This window comes from Ostrea edulis, chromosome 3, assembly GCF_947568905.1.
Source record: "Ostrea edulis chromosome 3, xbOstEdul1.1, whole genome shotgun sequence".
NCBI classification, from domain to species: Eukaryota; Metazoa; Mollusca; class Bivalvia; order Ostreida; family Ostreidae; genus Ostrea; species Ostrea edulis.
Genome location: NC_079166.1, coordinates 17,180,108 through 17,199,318, shown reverse-complemented (window position 1 = coordinate 17,199,318; position 19,211 = coordinate 17,180,108). Strand labels below are relative to the sequence as shown.

The 19,211-nt window shown below is 36.8% G+C and overlaps 1 protein-coding gene across 4 annotated transcripts in view; it reads right to left on the bottom strand.

Moving 5' to 3' along the window:
- The window catches only part of LOC125673551 (RING finger protein 17-like), a 93,846-nt gene that overhangs the window by 53,970 nt on the left and 20,665 nt on the right, over window positions 1–19,211 (bottom strand). For 3 of the 4 annotated variants that reach the window (XM_056160234.1, XM_056160236.1, XM_056160237.1), the window contains exons 17-26: window positions 18,981–19,128; window positions 18,673–18,757; window positions 17,446–17,665; window positions 12,673–12,785; window positions 9,302–9,319; window positions 4,439–4,544; window positions 3,567–3,742; window positions 3,369–3,431; window positions 2,902–2,959; window positions 496–616 (exon numbers count right to left, since the gene is read on the bottom strand). In XM_056160234.1, coding sequence (XP_056016209.1) covers window positions 496–616; window positions 2,902–2,959; window positions 3,369–3,431; window positions 3,567–3,742; window positions 4,439–4,544; window positions 9,302–9,319; window positions 12,673–12,785; window positions 17,446–17,665; window positions 18,673–18,757; window positions 18,981–19,128 — 1,108 coding nt within the window. The remainder of the gene's footprint in view (window positions 1–495; window positions 617–2,901; window positions 2,960–3,368; window positions 3,432–3,566; window positions 3,743–4,438; window positions 4,545–9,301; window positions 9,320–12,672; window positions 12,786–17,445; window positions 17,666–18,672; window positions 18,758–18,980; window positions 19,129–19,211) is intronic. The other variant, XM_056160235.1, reaches the window with a different exon arrangement.

Sequence of the window (19,211 nt, the reverse complement as noted above, 5' to 3'; positions counted from 1 at the left end):
CAAAATCACCTTGAGTGACTTGTATCAGAAAGTCATTCGCACAATGATCGAAAACTGTTGACATGTTGTTGAAATGTTTTTTTTCATAAATAAGATATATGTTCTGAGTGACAATGACCTTTACAAAATGAGCTTGGGTGACCTATGTCCGAAAGACATTCGCACAATGATCAATAACTGATAAAGTATTGTTGAAATGAAGGTTTTTTTTTCATATGTAAGTTACATGTTGCAAGTGGCCCTGACCTTTACAAAATGACCTTGAGTGACCTTGGTCTATAAGTCATTCACCTATAATTTATGTGATGTGATGAATATCCGTTCAAAATTTGTTAAAATAAGGAATTTTTATCTGATCCGAGTGACCTTGACTTTTGGACCATAGTCCCTGTCTCAATTCTTTGTGATCAACCATGATCAATCTCTGATGAAAGGTTTAAGAGAATTTTTTCAGGGAGCATAAAAACGGTACCAGCATCAATTGGATAAGCGTACCTGTCTCCAGTGCTGATGGCGTGACCCTTAGTGACCAGCTTACTGTTCATGCTGATCTGGGGCCCACCCTCATTGTATTCTTTCATCAGCACAACAGAGTAAACCTTGTTTTCAGTCACTTCTGAATAAAAAAAGAGAAACAAAATGGTACAAGAATTAAACACATCACACATCAATTAATCTCTCTTATTACAGACTCATTAATCCTCACATCACACACTCATTAATCCTCACATCACAGACTCATTAATCCTCACATCACAAACTCATTAATCCTCACATCACACACTCATTAATCCTCACATCACAGGCTCATTAATCCTCACAGACTCATTAATCCTCATATCACAGACTCATTAATCCTCACATCCCAGACTCATTAATCCTCACATGACAGACTCATTAATCCTCACATCACACACTCATTAATCCTTACTCATTAATCCTCATAATACACACTCATTAATCCTCACATGACAGACTCATTAATCCTCACATCACAAACTCATCAATCCTCACATCACAGACTCATTTATCCTCACATGACAGACTCATTAATCCTCACATGACAGACTCATTAATCCTCACATCTCTCATTAATTGAAGGCTTTAAAGGGGAAGGCAACCCTAACCACATTGTTGCTTATATGAACAAGAGGTACTGTGAGCAATGCTCACCAAGAATACCCACCGCTTACCCCAATCTCCCAAAGGGTGTTGTTAATAGGTATAAATCACCTCTTTCCTGAGTGTAAAAATATAGTATGCCTTTGTAGAAGAAAATGGAAGATATAGTCTGAACACAAATCCATGGCATAAACCTATAATTTTGACCTTGAGATCAAAGGTCAAGGTCATAAAGGTCATGAATGTACATGACACATAGTCTCATGGTGATACACTCATGTCTTAAGGTATGACTATGTCAAAACCCTATAATCAATTTTGACCTTGAGGTCAAAGTTCAAGGTCATATAGAGGTCATGAAGGTACTCCACAAATCGTCTCATGGCGATACACTCATGTGTCAAATATGGTATACTTATGTCAAAGAACAAAGAAGTCATGGCCCTGACACAAATCCATTGTAAAAACCTTTAATTTTGACCTTGAGGTCAAGGTCATATAGAGGTCATGAAGGTACATGACACATTGTCTCATGGTGATACACTCATGTGTCAAATATGGTATGCATACGTCAAAGAACAAAGAAGATATGGCCCGGACAAGAATTCATTGTAAAAACACCTTTAATTTTGACCTTGAGGTCAAGGTCATATGGAGGTCATGAAGGTACATGACACATCGTCTCATGGTGATATACTCATGTGTCAAATATGGTATGCCTAGTATGTCAAAGAACAAAGAAGGTATGGTCCGGACACGAATCCATTGTAAAAAACCCTTTAATTTTGACCTTGATGTCAAGGTCATATAGAGGTCATGAAGGTACTCAATACATTGTCTCATGGTGATCCACCTGTGTGCCAAATATGATATGCCTAAGTCAAAGAACAAAGAAGTTATGGCCCGGACACGAATCTGCACAGACAGAGTGATTCCTATATACCCCATAAAACTTCAGTCGGGGGGTATAATAAAGTGTTAATTACTGATATTGTAAATGATAGTTTTTAACAACAAAAATCCATGCTTAACGATTAAATCAATATCAATCATGTTTTACATTATCCGCCACAAAGAGAGCGGCCATTGAAGTTTAATTTATGATGTCACACCGTCGGTTCCGGTTTATTTCATCAGCAGCACTGTAAACATGACAAGTCACGAACAGTTAAGTTTGGAGCCGTATAGATTTGATCCTATTCTATCACAAGAAGAAATTAAGAAAAGAAGACGTTTAGTCGAGTTGCAAACCAGGCACACAGTACGTTTCTTTATACAAATGTCTTGAACCTCAACTTGTCATTACGCAAATGATGGATCCACATGTTACATAGTCTTTTCTTTTCAGATGAATTGGTTGGGTCAGGAATTTAAAAACACACATAACTTTTATCACGTCTCCTCTTTGCATTAGTCTAATTAAGTGCTTGACAGGAAGGCATCAACCTATCTATTCGTAAAATATGCCACATGCACATCTTTCTCATCAAAACCGGAACAGACGGTGTGATGTCAAAATGATTTATTTCTGTGGTCTTGAATACAAAAGAGTTCCACATCATGGCAGCCTCTATAATAGAGATGGCCGGAATTTCAATTTTTAAAGTTTTCAAATTAGTACTGAAGCTTATACAGGCCGTATATCAACAGAATAGTATGACAAATTTTTATCATATAATTAATCCTATCATTTATCATGTAATTTTTTTTTGGGTTGCCCTCTCCTTTTTTTCATTAGGTCTGCAAGTTACATGATTATAGGACCGCCACACAACCTACCTGCAATCTTCACTGTGAATTTACTCAAATTCACTTTCTCTGACCACCATTGCTTGGCCTGTAGGAAATTAAATGATGTTTGTCAGAACTATACAACTGATGTGTGCCTGTAAAAACATCCACAGCTTTTTTTTAAACCAAATATCAATTCCTTAAATGTGATCATTCTTGCTGGTTACAATATGTATAAATTTACAATCTTGTCACTGAATTGTGACATTTTGGCTATTTTCCTCTCATAGAGGAATTTCACTTTAGCGTGAATTCGTTATAAGTGTGAATTCGTTATAAGTGTGAATTCGTTATAAGAGTGAATTCGTTATAAGTGTGAATTCGTTATAAGAGTGAATTCGTTATAAGTGTGAATTCGTTATAAGTGTGAATTCGTTATAAGTGAGTTTGATATAGGCGTGTTTTACTGTCTGATGAGGGGAATGTTGTGAAGCAGAAAAATATGCATTTCTTACATTTTCACTCCAAGTTTTGCTGGAATCTTTTGGTGCCACATCAACAAGCTTGCACTTCACTGCCTGTAAATCACAAATCACAGGATCCATTAAAACAAACCCACATTCATAACAAACAGGAAAATGAATGGAAAAGATTTATTCACAAACGGAGACAGATGCAGGGAAAAATGCAGGACATTTATTTTGGATCCTGACCTGTGCGGGAAGGATGAGGAACTCATCTAACAGGACTCGGAGGCGACTGTAGTGGACGCGCTCTCGGTTACCGAAGTCTACGTAGACTACGTCCACCTGTTTACGACCGGGGAGGTTGGTGATGATGGCACGGTAAAACATGTTGTCGGAGGAATACTGACAGCTGCATACCATGTCTGTCATCACAATTAAAAGGTAACTATGTAATTAATGACAATTACAGCCGTAATAGACATCTCGTGATTTTCTGTGGGATATTAAATATTCGCATGTATGTACAAGTATCAATGCAATGCATAGATAACTTTAAAGAAGTTAGAAGGAACAAACTCCACAATCAAAATTGCATTTTACTATCAATGGTGAGCTGAATGGACTTTCAAATTAAAGAGTATTATTCAACGCTCACAGTAGTACACTTCTTTGATAAGGCAAAAATAAAATATACGCGCGTTTCCTATTGCACAAATAAAATATACGCGCGTTTCCTATTACACTCCCCCAAAAATTAGGTAGGGTAGGTACATTTAGGCAAAACATTCTATTTCATTAAAACATTTTATACGAACTCTTTTAAGTTTTAATATGCTTTGAATAAAGGTCCAAATATATTGCAAATAGTTTTTAAACATTTTGAAGATGAATGGTAGTCAAAATGTATATCAGAGAAACTCTCGCTCAGAAAGAAAAAAATTCCAGATAATTATTTATTTTGCTAATATATATCGTCAATAAATATCTAGTCGGCAGCAAAAACATAGGAAGGGTGAGGAAACACACATCTTATTTTGGCCTAGAGATAACAATACATTACTCAGATAATGTTGAGACAGACACACACACACAGACACACACATATAGTCTATAGATACCTTTCTTTGGGCAGTATATGGTCCAAAGATCCATGGAGTTTTGTTTTTTATACACTTTCTGCATCTTATTCATCATTTCAGCAAAGTAGGTGGACACGTCACCGATCTACAATCAGCAAGATATAATTAAACATTACCATCAGTGAGATATAATTAAACATTACCATCAGCGAGATATAATTAAACATTACCATCAGCGAGATATAATTAAACATTACCATCAGGGAGATATAATTAAACATTACCATAAGTGAGATATAATTAAACATTACCATCAGGGAGATATAATTAAACATTACCATCAGCGAGGTATAATTAAACATTACCATCAGCGAGGTATAAATGAAACATTACCATCAGCAAGATATATTTAACTTTAATCATTCACTCATGCCACTGGGAAGCAAGTTTATCTGAAATCGTAATTTTTGCGAAAATAAAAATAATCGGAGTGGGCTCTTTTCCGAGGGGCGGGCAGGCATGATAATCTATCAATTAATTTTAATTGGCCTTAGGTAACACCACTATTAAATGCAAGAACACAATAACCAATACTTTGTTTAAACAACCACTTTGATATGCAGGTAACATTTCACATATTTTGCAGCAATTTCAATGACCAGAAATTAAGAACTATTTGCATTATCTTGTGTACCGTATTTTGCCGAATATAATACGCAGTGGTGTTTAATACGCACCCCCCACTTTGAGCCTAAAAGTTGGTGAAAAAAACGCACTTCGGGTGTATAATACGCAGCAAAAATTTTGACCAAGCGGTAATCTTTATTTTATACTTGGTGTTAATTTTCACTTAATATTTTTGCAGAAATAATGAATTCTAAACAACGCACAATAATTTGCAAACTTTTTGAGATGAGGTCTACATCGCGGTAATCTTCAATGAGAATCTTCAGGGAAATATCAACCCGGACAAGCCTGTTCATTTCAGCAAAGCACGAGATTTTGTAGCATTAAAGTCTTAACTGACTCGATATTTCCTTTGTTGAAACTTAAAATCAATCAAATAGCCGATGTTATAAAAATAAAATTAAACAATTAAACTATCGCCTCTTTTACTGTAACCAACACACCATGGTAGGTACAAAGATGCAAATTATCAACTCCTCGTTAACTACGATCACTATTAAAATGTGTGGAAAAAAAATTTGTTAGGTATTTCTTTACCCGGAGGGGGTATCTAACAAAAGCACAGTGTACACAACAATGGCTTCGTAAAACACACGCTTTTACGCAAGAATAGTTATTTCAAAGATTCAAATAAGTATTTCATTAAAAATTAGGCCTATTCATAAAACTTACAGTAAATAAACTTTTAGCAAGTGACAAAATTATTTTCCAACAATTTTAGCACGTGTCAAGGCATTATTGTGTACACATGCTTTCAATAATGGCGGCATGCGATGTAATGAATAGTCAGATCCAATGCAATTTGATTGGCTGTTTGTTTCATGATAATTGAATTATTTAGATATTGTAAGTATATATATCACATTTTCTGCAATTTTACGTTTCTGTAGTAATTTTCTTGAGGTCGAATTTTCTACTTAATAAATAGGTGAACGTGAAAAGGCGTACAGTATCCGAAGCCTTGGTCTTTGAATGAAATATTACACTACTTAATCGCCGAGTTTCATCTGGAAAAAAAGGTCAAAAACCTATTGTGGTATATAATACGCACCCCTTTCTGGCACAAAAATATTCTCTAAAAAAAGTGCGTATTATATTCGGCAAAATACGGTATGTATCAACAAAGGTTTGTACTCAAAATCCACAGTGCTGTGCTGGTGTAAACAAGGGTCTTCTCACTATCGCGAGCAGACTCAAAAAATGAAAAATGTGATTAACAAGTCAGAAACAGACAAAAGTTGCAGCATGCCAATCAAAGATTAAAACAAACATGTAGCTTGTCACCCCCCCCCCCCCCCCCCCCAACCATACTGATCCCCTGTTGATTAAACAAGAGGCCCATGGGCCACATCGCTCACCTGAGTCACATTGGTCCATATTAGAAGACTTTCCATATATATTTGCATGTAAAACCGTAGTCCCTATTATGGCCCCAAACCTACCCTTGGAGGCCATGGTTTTTGCAAACTTGAATCTACACTATGTCAGAAAGCTTTCATATAAATGTGCACTTCTTTGACCCAATGGTTCTTGAGAAGAAGATTTTTAAAGATTTTTCCTAGATATTTGTATGTAAAACTTTGATCCCCTATTGTGGCCCCATCCGACCCCCAGGGGCCATGATTTTAACAATTTAAAATCTGCACTATATCAGGAAGCTTTCATATAAATCTCAGCTTTTCTGGCTCAGTGGTTCTTGAGAAGAAGATTTTTTAAAAAGATTTTCCTTATATTTTTGTATGTAAAACTTTAATCCGCTATTGTGGCCCCATCCGATCCCCGGGGGCCATGGTTTTAACAATTTGAAATCTGCACTATATCAGGAAGCTTTCATATAAATCTCAGCTTTTCTGGCTCAGTGGTTCTTGAGATGAAGATTTTTCCTATATATTTGTATGTAAAACTTTGATCCCCTATTGTGGCCCCATCAAATCCCCGGGGGCCAGGATTTTAACAATTTAAAATCTGCACTATATCAGGAAGCTTTCATATAAATCTCAGCTTTTCTGGCTCAATGGTTCTTGAAAAAAAGATTTTTAAAGATTTTTCCTATATATTTGTATGTAAAACTTTGATCTTCCATTGTGGCCCCCATCCAACCCCCGGGAGCCATGATTTGAACAAATTTGAATCTACATTATGTAATGAAGGCTTCACATGAGTTTCAACTTTTTGGGCCCCGTGGTTCTTGAGAAGATTTTTAAAAGATGCCACCAAAATTTCACATATTCTTAATTATCTCCCCTTGAAAAAGGGCATGGCCCTTCATTTGAACAAATCTGAATCCCCTTCACCCAAGGATGCTTTGTGGCAAGTTTGGTTGAATTTGGCCCAGTGGTTCTGGAGAAGAAGTCAAAAATGTGAAAAGTTTACAGACGGACAGACAGATGGACTAAATGTGATCAGAAAAGCTCACTTGAACCTTCGGTTCAGGTGAGCTAAAAATATTTGGGTTTTTAAAAATCTATATACCAACATTCCTTGAGCAAAGAAAAGAAACGTGTGAGACTTCAAGCACACACAGCATAATTATAGAGTTTACACACATGTATAATGTCAGTGTTCAAACCCTTCAAAGTTAATACCGTATTTTGCTGAATATAATACGCAGTGGTGTTTAATACGCACCCCCCACTTTGAGCCTAAAAGTTGGTGAAAAAACGCACTTCGGGTGTATAATACGCAGCAAAAAATTTGACCAAGCGGTAATCTTTATTTTATACTTAGTGTTAATTTTCACTTAATATTTTTGCAGAAATAATGAATTCTAAACAACGCACAATAATTTGCAAACTTTTTGAGATGAGGTCTACATCGCGGTAATCTTCAATGAGAATCTTCAGGGAAATATCAACCCGGACAAGCCTGTTCGTTTCAGCAAAGCACGAGATTTTGTAGCATTAAAGTCTTAACTGACTCGATATTTCCTTTGTTGAAACTTAAAATCAATCAAATAGCCGATGTTATAAAAATAAAATTAAACAATTAAACTATCGCTTATTTTACTGTAATCAACACACCATGGTAGGTACAAAAAAGCAAATTATCAACTCCTCGTTAACTACGATGACTATTAAAATGTGTGGAAAAAAATTTTGTTAGGTATTTCTTTACCCGGAGGGGGTATCTAACAAAAGCACAGTGTACACAACAATGGCTTCGTAAAACACACGCTTTTACGCAAGAATAGTTATTTCAAAGATTCAAATTAGTATTTCATCAAAAATTAGGCCTATTCATAAAACTTACAGTAAACCAACTTTTAGCAAGTGACAAAATTATTTTCCAACAATTTTAGCACGTGACAAGGCATTATTGTGTACACATGCTTTCAATAATGGCGGCATGCGATGTAATGAATAGTCAGATCCAATGCAATTTGATTGGCTGTTTGTTTCATGATAATTGAATTATTTAGATATTGTAAGTATATATATCATATTTTCTGCAATTTTACGTTTCTGTAGTAATTTTCTTGAGGTCAAATTTTCTAGTTGATAAATAGGTGAACGTGGAAAGGCGTACAGTATCCGAAGCCTTGGTCTTTGAGTGAAATATTACACTACTTAATCGCCGAGTTTCATCTGGAAAAAAAGGTCAAAAACCTATTGTGGTATATAATACGCACCCCTTTCTGGCACAAAAATATTCTCTAAAAAAAGTGCGTATTATATTCAGCAAAATACGGATACTGAGAAACATAAAATCTGCCCTTAGAACCCATGACCCTAGAGGTGTTCAATCTAGGCTGCGTTCAAGATCATAGTGGCTAGCCTAGGGCTAGGTATGGTGACTGAGTTGTACCATTTTACACTTTATCTTCTTTTAGTTATTTCAAGGAGAAAACACAACAATATTATGTGACTAACGAAAAGATGACAAAACGATAATATTAGCTACTCTTTGACTAAAAAAAATGATAAATGGCCAAATTGTAAAATGACATAAATTAGCCACCATACCTAGCCTCAATGATCTCGAATGCAGCCCTGTGCTCTTCATTACATCTACCCATGATTAAAAAATGACACCTTCCTCTCTTACATTTAAATAATTTTGTACCCAAGTCTGATGATACTTACAAGCAAAAATACATTAAAATTCTTCATGAAAACAAACAAGCAATATTTCAACATAGGCTCAACAGAAGCAAATTTGCAGTTAATATCTGTAAACATGGTCACCATGTTGTCATGGATACCAAAATCATCTCACCTTCCCAGGAAACATGCACTGAAATAGCGGATAGCAACATACATCAAGCTTACAGTAACATACATCAAGCTTACAGCAACATTAAGCTTACAGCAACATACATCAAGCTTACAGCAACATTAAGCTTACACCAACATCAAGCTTACAGCAACATCAAGCTTACAGCAACATACATCAAGCTTTGTAAAAGATATACACACCAAGCTTTGTAAAACATATATACACAGGTTTTGAAATTAACCGTCGCCCACTCACCATTTGCGACTAAATTTCAGAGTGGGCGAATCAAAATTACGGTTCAAGTTGCCCACATGGCGATTAGGAAATTTATGAAATAAATATTTGTTTTTCAATTTTGTCCAATCATTTAGGTTTTTTCTTTTAAAAAAAGTTTGTGATCTGCAAAGTGTTTCATAATTAACTTTTAGAAGCACTTCTCTGCAAAGCTTCTGAGTGATTCTGAATTACCGATAATGTGGTGATTTGTAAATGGGGTCAGCAAACCCAAGAAACAAAAAAATACCGACAGAAAAAGAGTATTACGGTGATGACGATAAGACAAAAAGACAACATAAGTTCTTGGAATCATGGAAGACCAACCAACCGTGGCTAGAAAACGTGGAAGTGGATATGACTCATTCGTATTGTAAGTTGTTATGCGATACCTCTTCGGGAAAAAGGCTAGGAAACATGCTCGTCGCATCAATGGGGCGTGTGGTGTAGTCATGTCGTGGTTTGTTGGTCTTCCATGATTCCAAGAACTTTCATTGTCTTTTGTCTTATGGTATTCACCGTGATACTCTTTTTCTGTAATGCCATCAAATGCCACTGGGTCCCGATTGTTTGTTACCAGTTGCACGTTGTATAAATTAAACAGCATGATAACAAAACATGAAAATACACTATGGCTTTTTAAATAAAAGATGTTCTAATTTGTGGGCAACTAAATTTTAATGTGGGCCCCTTGAATTGCAAGGTTCAGTAGCCCAAATGGCTACCAAAGGTTTCAAGCTAGTTTCAAACCTCAATACATCAAGCTTAAGTTTGTAAAACATACATACATCAAGCTTTGTAAAATATAAAAGATATAAGTTTTTAAGAAAAACAAACGTCTCCCCACCTCCCAAAATTGGAAGTGCTCCAAATGAAACCTCCTCCCTTAAATGTACTGCATGGTATGGATGAGAAAGCATGAGCAGGAGCATAGACATTATGAACTCCGATGAGCCACATAGGAGAAGTGTTCATGAACTATTTTACACGCTCCACCCCTCAGATCCACTATAACTTTAAGGAAAATAATTGAATCCTCCTTTTCCTACAATATGCACATCTGCAAATGGCATTGAAGTATTGCACAAAATTTCAAGTGTATTGGAAAATCCATGTTGGAGAAGAAGCATTCACAAGCTATTCTAACATCCGTCATTCCTCTTAGATCCACAATAACTTTTAGGAAAATAATTGGATCCTCCTGTCCCGACAATATGCACATCTATGAATGGCAATGAAGCATTGTACAGTTTGAAATCTATCCAATAATTAAGCCATATAGGAGAAGTGGTCACAAGCTATTTTACATCCTCCACCTCTCTTAGATCCACTACAGCTTTTAGGAAAATAATTGGATCCTCCTGTCCCACCAATATGCACATCTACAAATGGCATTGAGGCATTGTACAAAGTTTCAAGTCTATCCGATAAGCCATATAGGAGGAGAAGCATTCACAAAATTTTGTGGCAGACAGAGAGACGGACAAAAAGTACAAAAACAATGTCTCCCCCTGAAATAGGGGAGACATAAATATATACGTGTATGTATCACAGCTCACAAACATCGATCGAGAAAACAGTTGGATTACCAAGCCAAAGGACAGACTTACCAAGTCACTCATAAATAACAATTATACTGCATGCATGTGTAGAGAAACATTCTCCTTTGAAGCATGTTCTGGTTTTCAAACCATTTTGTAGTTCCATTCAGTGCTTGGTATACTTTCGTTAATTTCAATTTGATACAACATTGATTAGCAACACCTTAAAACAACAAATCCATGGAGCACTTTGCATACTTTCACCCCCGAACAGGCACGTTAACTTCAAATCCCAAACAGGCACGCTATAATTCAAATCCCAAACAAGCACGTTAACTTCAAATCCCAAACAGGCACATTAACTTTAAATCCCAAACAGGCACATTAACTTCAAATCCCAAACAGGCACGTTAACTTCAAATCCCAAACAGGCACGTTAACTTCAAATCCCAAACAGGCACGTTAACTTCAAATCCCAAACAGGCACATTAACTTCAAATCCCAAACAGACATGTTAACTTGTTACCCCCCCCCCCCCTTCCCAAGTTAAGTTAAATTATGATGATAGGCAAAAAGTCAACTCACAAGTTTTTGCAAGTTGCTGAAGTTTTAACTCGCAGTTTAGATATTCCACATCACATTTCAAAAATTATCTATAAAGGAATTTCGAACCCTGAAATCAGTTTAGTGGTCATATAAACTTCACATCCCTGTAGGGGTCATGTAAACCTCACATTCTTTGAGGGGCCATTGTGCAAACAACTTGATTCTACAAGACATGACAATGCTTAAATTGGACACACAACATCCTTTTGATTCGAGAGATGAAAACTTGCCTATATACAGTGAACTTGTTGATGATGTCTTCCTAGTACATAAAACTTACCCCTATAGTATACGGCGACCTCTGATCCCAGATGGCTAAGCATCATACAAGGATTTGGTTCTCGAGAACAACATTTTTACAGAATTTTCCTACATATACAGTAACACGTGCTTATAACAAAGTGCTGGGGAAGAAGAATATTCGTTATATCCAACAAGTTCATAATACGTTTCAAAACTACAGAAAATGAAAATCACTTCGCTGTAAGCGTAATTTCATTAGAAGTAAAACAGCAAACTAAAAGCCCTGGATATCGTGGAAATAAACCTCACATGACGTACTTCACTGGATATCGAGGACATAAACCTCACAGATGTACTTCATCTTCTCTTTTGGTTCTTTAGAAGATTTTTAAAAGAATTGGAAGATATTCAAAAGAATTTTCCGATGGTCATTTGGAAACAAGATTGAATCTACAAAGCTTGACCTGTATGTATACGTTTTACAGACTGGAATCTACAAAGCTTGACCAGCTGTAAGTATACATTTTACAGACTGGAATCTACAAAGCTTGACCAGCTGTATGTATACGTTTTACAGACTGGAATCTACCAGAGGATGCTTGAATGCTTCACGACACATGATGAGGTGTTTATTGTTTCAGCCCCATTACAACTTCGGAGAGAATCCTTACGATTCAAGCTTGTGTATAATCATGACTTAGTCCTTACCTCCTGTATGTAGAAATGGTGTGGATCAGTAACACTGGTTACAATCACATTGAAGACCTCCCCCTCATAGTGAGGCTCTGGTTTTATGTACTGTCGAATTACTGCTGGTTTTCCTACATAACAAACAAGTAAGCTTTATCAGTACGAAATCTTTTGAACGTGTGTATTGCAATCACTAGATTAGTTAAAACCTTTGTTGGCACATTCATGCAACTTTTCGGGAATTTCTTACGGAAATACAAAAAAATAAAATAAATGAAATTTGAGTTGGCTGAATCTGTCGAATGGCAGACTCTGGGGAGACAAGCCTTAATGAAGGGGAAGGTATTTGAATATGACTCAATGAATTAGGGACCGGTCACGGTAGCTCAGTGTGTGGTAGACCATTCATTTCAAAACCAGGACGTTGTGAGTTTGAGCCGCATCAAACCCAAGACATTAAGTTAACATAGGTAATGTTTGCTCCTCCGTCAAATGCTCGGATTTAGAAATGAGAATCACAGGTCTTTCTGATATGACCTTAAAAACGGAGGTTCTGTGTTGCGGCAGGTATTGGCATGTAAATGAACCCTTATTGCTACGGCCCTGATCGCTATGCATAGGTCTAAATTTGTGGTACTTCACCTACAGCTGGTGACATCTCAGTATTAGTGAAAAATTCTCGATGGGACGTAAAAACAATAAATCCAATGATTGAGATATCCATCTGGTGAAAGACTGCTGCCTCCGGCATCTTCAGAACATTTCTAATTTCATGTGACATTTAAGAATATTTCCCTGATGTAGAGACGTAACCATTTGTAGGTAAAGTACCACAAATTTCATCTTCATTTTTTAAGTTATATCCAAAAAAAACAAGAGGCCCAAGGGCCTAGAATCGCTCTTCTGATAAATTGTACAACCCCACCATTTCTATTCTTAGCCTCTTAGTATTCTAAATCTTTAGTTAAATCCTAAGAATTAAAAAAAAATAGGTCAATGTGACCTACTTTTTGGTTTACACATTTTGAGAACCCAAGAAATATCAACTGACAAAGTTTGATGATTTTAAGCCAATTAGTATCTGAATATTGAAATATAGCTGTCAAATTCCAATCGTAGGTCATGGTGACCTACTTTTGGGTCAGCGAACTCCGAACATGCAAGACCCATCAACTGGCAAAGTTTGATGACTGTAGGTCAAATAGTATCTGAAATATATAAATATAGCCGTCAAATTCCAAAAGTAGGTCAAGGTGACCTACTTTTTCGTCAACACCCTTCAAACATGCTAGACCCAACAACTGACAAAGTTTGATGACTGTAGGTCAAATAGTATCTGAATTATATAAATATAGCCGTCCAATTCCAAAAGTAGGTCAAGGTGACCTACTTTTTGGTCGAAACCCTTCGAACATGCAAGACCCAACAACTGACAAAGTTTGATGACTGTAGGTCAAATAGTATCTGAAATATATAAATATAGCCGTCCAATTCCAAAAGTAGGTCAAGGTGACCTACTTTTTGGTCGACACACTCCGTAGACTCAAGATGCATCAACTGTCAAAGTTTCATGATTGTAGGTCAATTAGTGATTGAAATATATAAATATAACTGTCAAATGCCAAAATAAGGTCACAGTGACCTACTTTTTGGTCAATACACTCCGAAGACTCAAGATGCATCAACTGACAAAGTTTGATGATTGTAGGTCAAATAGTGTCTGAAATATAGTAATTTAGCTGTCAAATACCAAAAGTAGGTCAAAGTGACCTACTTTTTGGTCGACACAAACCGAAGACTGAAGACGCATTAACTGACAAAGTTTGATGATCCTAGGTTTTACAGTGCCCAAAATATGTATCTAAAATTGAAAATGTGAAATTTGAATATCTGTAAAATTCAAAAAGTAGGTCACTGTGACCTACTTTTTTTTATAAATATGTTTCAAGGTCTCAAGATGCATCAACTTACAAGATTTGATGATTCTAAACCTCTCGGTATTTGAAATAACAACTTAAAATATATCTATAAATGATAAACCATAAAATTCAGAAAGTAGGTCACGGTGACCTATTTTTCAGTTGACGCATTTCAAGGTCCCATGATCCACCAACTGACAAGTTTTGATGATCATAGGCTTCAAAGTGTCCAAGATATGCATCAAAATTAATTTTAAAATAAATACCTGTAAAATTCAAAAAGTAGGTCACCGTGACCTACTTTTGAGACAACTTGACACAAGGTCCTAAGATGCATCAACTGTCAAAATTTGATGATCCTAGTCCTTATAATGACTAAAATATCAAAGATTTAAGGAAATATAAATTTAGGTCAACTTTGAAGTGACCTTGAGACCACGCCCTTTGCCCCAGGGTAATGCCTTTAACAATTTTTAATCTACAACATATCCTCATCCTTATGTGTAAGTTTGGTGATAATCTGCCCAGTGGATCTTGAGAAGAAGATTTTTTAGCAACCACTACTTTTGTTTGTATTTTCCTGATTATCTCCCCTTGTTAAAGGGTCACATCCCTCTATTTAGTATGTATGAAAGCCCTTGGACCAATGATACCCTGTAACAAATTTGAAAAAAATTGGCCAAGGGGTTCTTGAGTTATAGCCCTTTTTCTAAAAAGTTTACGCACACCGCACAAATGGCCATAGCATTAGCTCTTTGAGCCTTCAGCTCAGAAGAGCTAAAAACCCACCACGATTCTTCATTTCTAATACCATGTGCTTGTTGAAGAAATATCCATCTTAAACGCTTTTACATTTACATGCAGTATGGCCGCTGAAACCGAGGATTGGAAATGGAACTTCCAAGTTGCCAAGCAAGTGCTCACACCACTGGGCTACCATAACTGGTTTCACAATATGCAATCGCATTACATTAACTGGTCTTACAATACGTATTACTATTTTTATTACTTAAATTGGTCCCACAATAAGTAATCAAATTACTTCATAATGCCGATTTCACTTACCATCACACTAGTATATACAGATAAGGTTCACTACCATCAGATGAGTTCATCGTTAAAAGCTGATTATTCGGGAAAACAATTGTCATAATCGAGAGCATTTGGAATGTGTTAACAATCGACTGATTTTTTATTATGATTAATGAAAGGAACACCACTAATTGTTATTTCTTCTTTTGATAAAATATCGGTCATTACATAGCCATCTCACAACTGCTAATGCTAGATTTCAAGCAGTTGGCATCAATTGTGACTTTTCCTTACCCATGTAGCATTCTATCATCTCCCACTGTACTGTACCTATAATATTTACTGACACCTGTAATATTTGCTAATACTGACACCTGTAATATTTGCTAATACTGACACCTGTAATATTTGCTAATACTGTACCTGTAATATTTGCTAATACCTGTAATATTTGCTGATATCAGTAATATTTGCTAATACAGGTGACTCTCGATGGCTCGAACTTCGATCTCTCGAAGTTCTCAGTCTCTCGAAGTGAAATTATGGTCCCGATTTCTTTCTCTATATAACAAAGCAAATTTACTATCGATCTCTCAAACGTTCGATCTCTCGAAGTGAAGTTGGGTCCCGTAAAACACATTTCATTGTTTTTCACTCTTGATCTCTCGAAGTGGTGGTAGTGTATACCCATCGCAACCCAAGCGTGTAATGATTTCCACTTGGACCTTACCTGGATTTTGTTGAATGCCGTAGGGGTAATTAGGTGTTTACATAGGTGAAACATCCCCGATGCTTCTTTGTGGAGGTGACAAACTTGAGTATATGATGGCTAATTGGTCAGTTTACACCTTGCACTGGGGTTTTGTGTCATGCAATCTAATTAAAATTAGATGTTGGATCCGCTCGCATACTCACTACACAAACATCTAACAACATCCCGTAGAGGGTCACGTCAGAGGTCAAATTCGATTGACCGATCAAATCACTGCTGGCAAAATCATTGAATGTTTGTTGAAGCCGATAAGTCTAGAGTGATACCGAATTTGACCTCTGACGTGACCCTCTATGGGATGTTTTTAGATGTTTGTGTAGCGAGTATGCAAGCGGATCCAACATCTAATTTCAATTAGATTGTGTGTCATGATGATTAAAATTATATATAATCCAACTATGAATAAAATTTATAATTTGTTTTGACGTGACAACGAAAGAGTAAGTTTTAAACATAATTCAGAGATCTACAGACTGTTAAATTTCTCGAGTTTGTTCTTTGTGTAAAGTTACTCTAAAACATTGTTTTACTCATTCGTTAGAATTTTTGCTTTGGGTAAAGCGACATAACATTGTGCTCTGTTTAGTTTGCGATAGTAAAGCGTCATCGGAACTTGGTTTTGTATGCATATCTAAGCATGATTAAAGAACAAATAAATACATAAACTTTGATGTTTTTATTATTGCAAAATATTTTTTATTTTGACATCAAAGTACCTGACGAATATGAAGGAAAACATGTCAAAACGATATCATATGATCTTGTTGGTATACATTTCCGGTTACTGTAAAATTTGAACCATACCGGCAGACCTTCAATTTCCGAATTTCGATCTCTCGATTTCTCCAAGTTTCATCAAGGTCCCTTGAACTTGGAGTTATCGAGAGTCACCTTTCCTATAATATTTGCCAACACTTGTAATACATGTATTTGCTAACACTTGTAATATTTGATGATACCTGTAATATTCACTGATACCTGTAATATTTGCTAATACCTGTAATATTCGTTAATATCTGCAACATATTTTAATACCTATAATATTTTTTCCCACCTATATGCTCTTACCTGTGATATTTCCAGACTCCGGTGTGACAAACTGAGCAAGCTCTAGGAAAACCAGGGCGTCTCGTATAGATATGGGGACCTCGTTTTTGGTCGACTCGATTGCGGGCTTACTGAGGTCCACGTGCAGAACGTTGTTGACTTCCCGAATCACCGTCATGTACAGAGTCTTGTTGTCCGTCATCTTACAAAACTGCTGGGTGGCTGCCTTGGACCAACCTCCCTAAAAAACGTACAATGTCATTAAATCAATACCATCAACCCCCCTACAAACCATACATCTAGTCAATGAACCGTGAACATAACTCTATCACCAACCACCCAACAAAATGTACATCATCTATTCAATGAATCATAAACACAAGTTCATCAACCCCCCCCCCCCCCCCCCCCCCAAAACCTACATCTAATCAATGAACCGTGAACACGACTATCACCAGCCTCCCTACAAAACCTACATCTAATCAATGAACCATAAACACGAATATCACCAGCCTCCTTACAAAACCTACATCTAATCAATGAACACGAATATCACCAGCCTCCTTACAAAACCTACATCTAATCAATGAACCGTGAACACGACTATCACCAGCCTCCCTACAAAACACACATCTAATCAATGAACCGTGAACACGACATCACCAGCCTCCCTACAAAACACATATCTAATCAATGAACCGTGAACACGCCTATCACCAGCCTCCCTACAAAACCTACATCTAATCAATGAACCGTGAACACGACTATCACCAGCCTCCCTACAAAACCTATATCTAATCAATGAACCGTGAACATGACTATCACCAGCCTCCCTACAAAACCTACATCTAATCAATGAACCGTGAACACGCCTATCACCAGCCTCCCTACAAAACACACATCTAATCAATGAACCGTGAACACGCCTATCACCAGCCTCCCTACAAAACCTACATCTAATCAATGAACCGTGAACACGCCTATCACCAGCCTCCCTACAAAACCTACATCTAATCAATGAACCGTGAACACGACTATCACCAGCCTCCCTACAAAACCTACATCTAATAAATGAACCGTGAACACGACTATCACCAGCCTCCCTACAAAACCTACATCTAATCAATGAACCGTGAACACGCCTATCACCAGCCTCCCTACAAAACCTACATCTAATCAATGAACCGTGAACACGCCTATCACCAGCCTCCCTACAAAACGTTTAAACTCTCAACATTCAGTACTCACAGTATCTGGTGGAATGATATCAAACAAGCTGCACTCAACCATAAACTCTGGATGGTTCTGGAATCGGGTCTGCATATTTCTCACCCTAAAAAAACAAAACAAAGAAGTGATTCCCACGCTAGGTGGAGACAGTTTATCTTCAGTAACTCTACAATTCATCTCATTTGATCTACACATAGTTCACCTGTCCAGTTCAACAACTTCACATATTTCACCTGTCCAGTTCAACAACTTCACATATTTTACCTGTCCAGTCCAACAATTTCACATATTTTATCTCTCCAGTCCAACAACTTCACATATTTTACCTCTCCAGTCCAACAACTTCTGAGTTTCCGTAGTCAATGTACAGCACTTCTAGCTCCATTTTGTTTACGTTGCCCTTTCCGAGGACTTGCTTTACACGGCCGCGGTACCAGTCTTCATCGCGAGTGTACTTCACTATCACTAAGTCACCTGCAGAAAACAAGTTGTTTGTGAAACATACAAGTATTACTAGAAAACTGAAAGGGGTGATACATAGAAATATCTTCTGATGT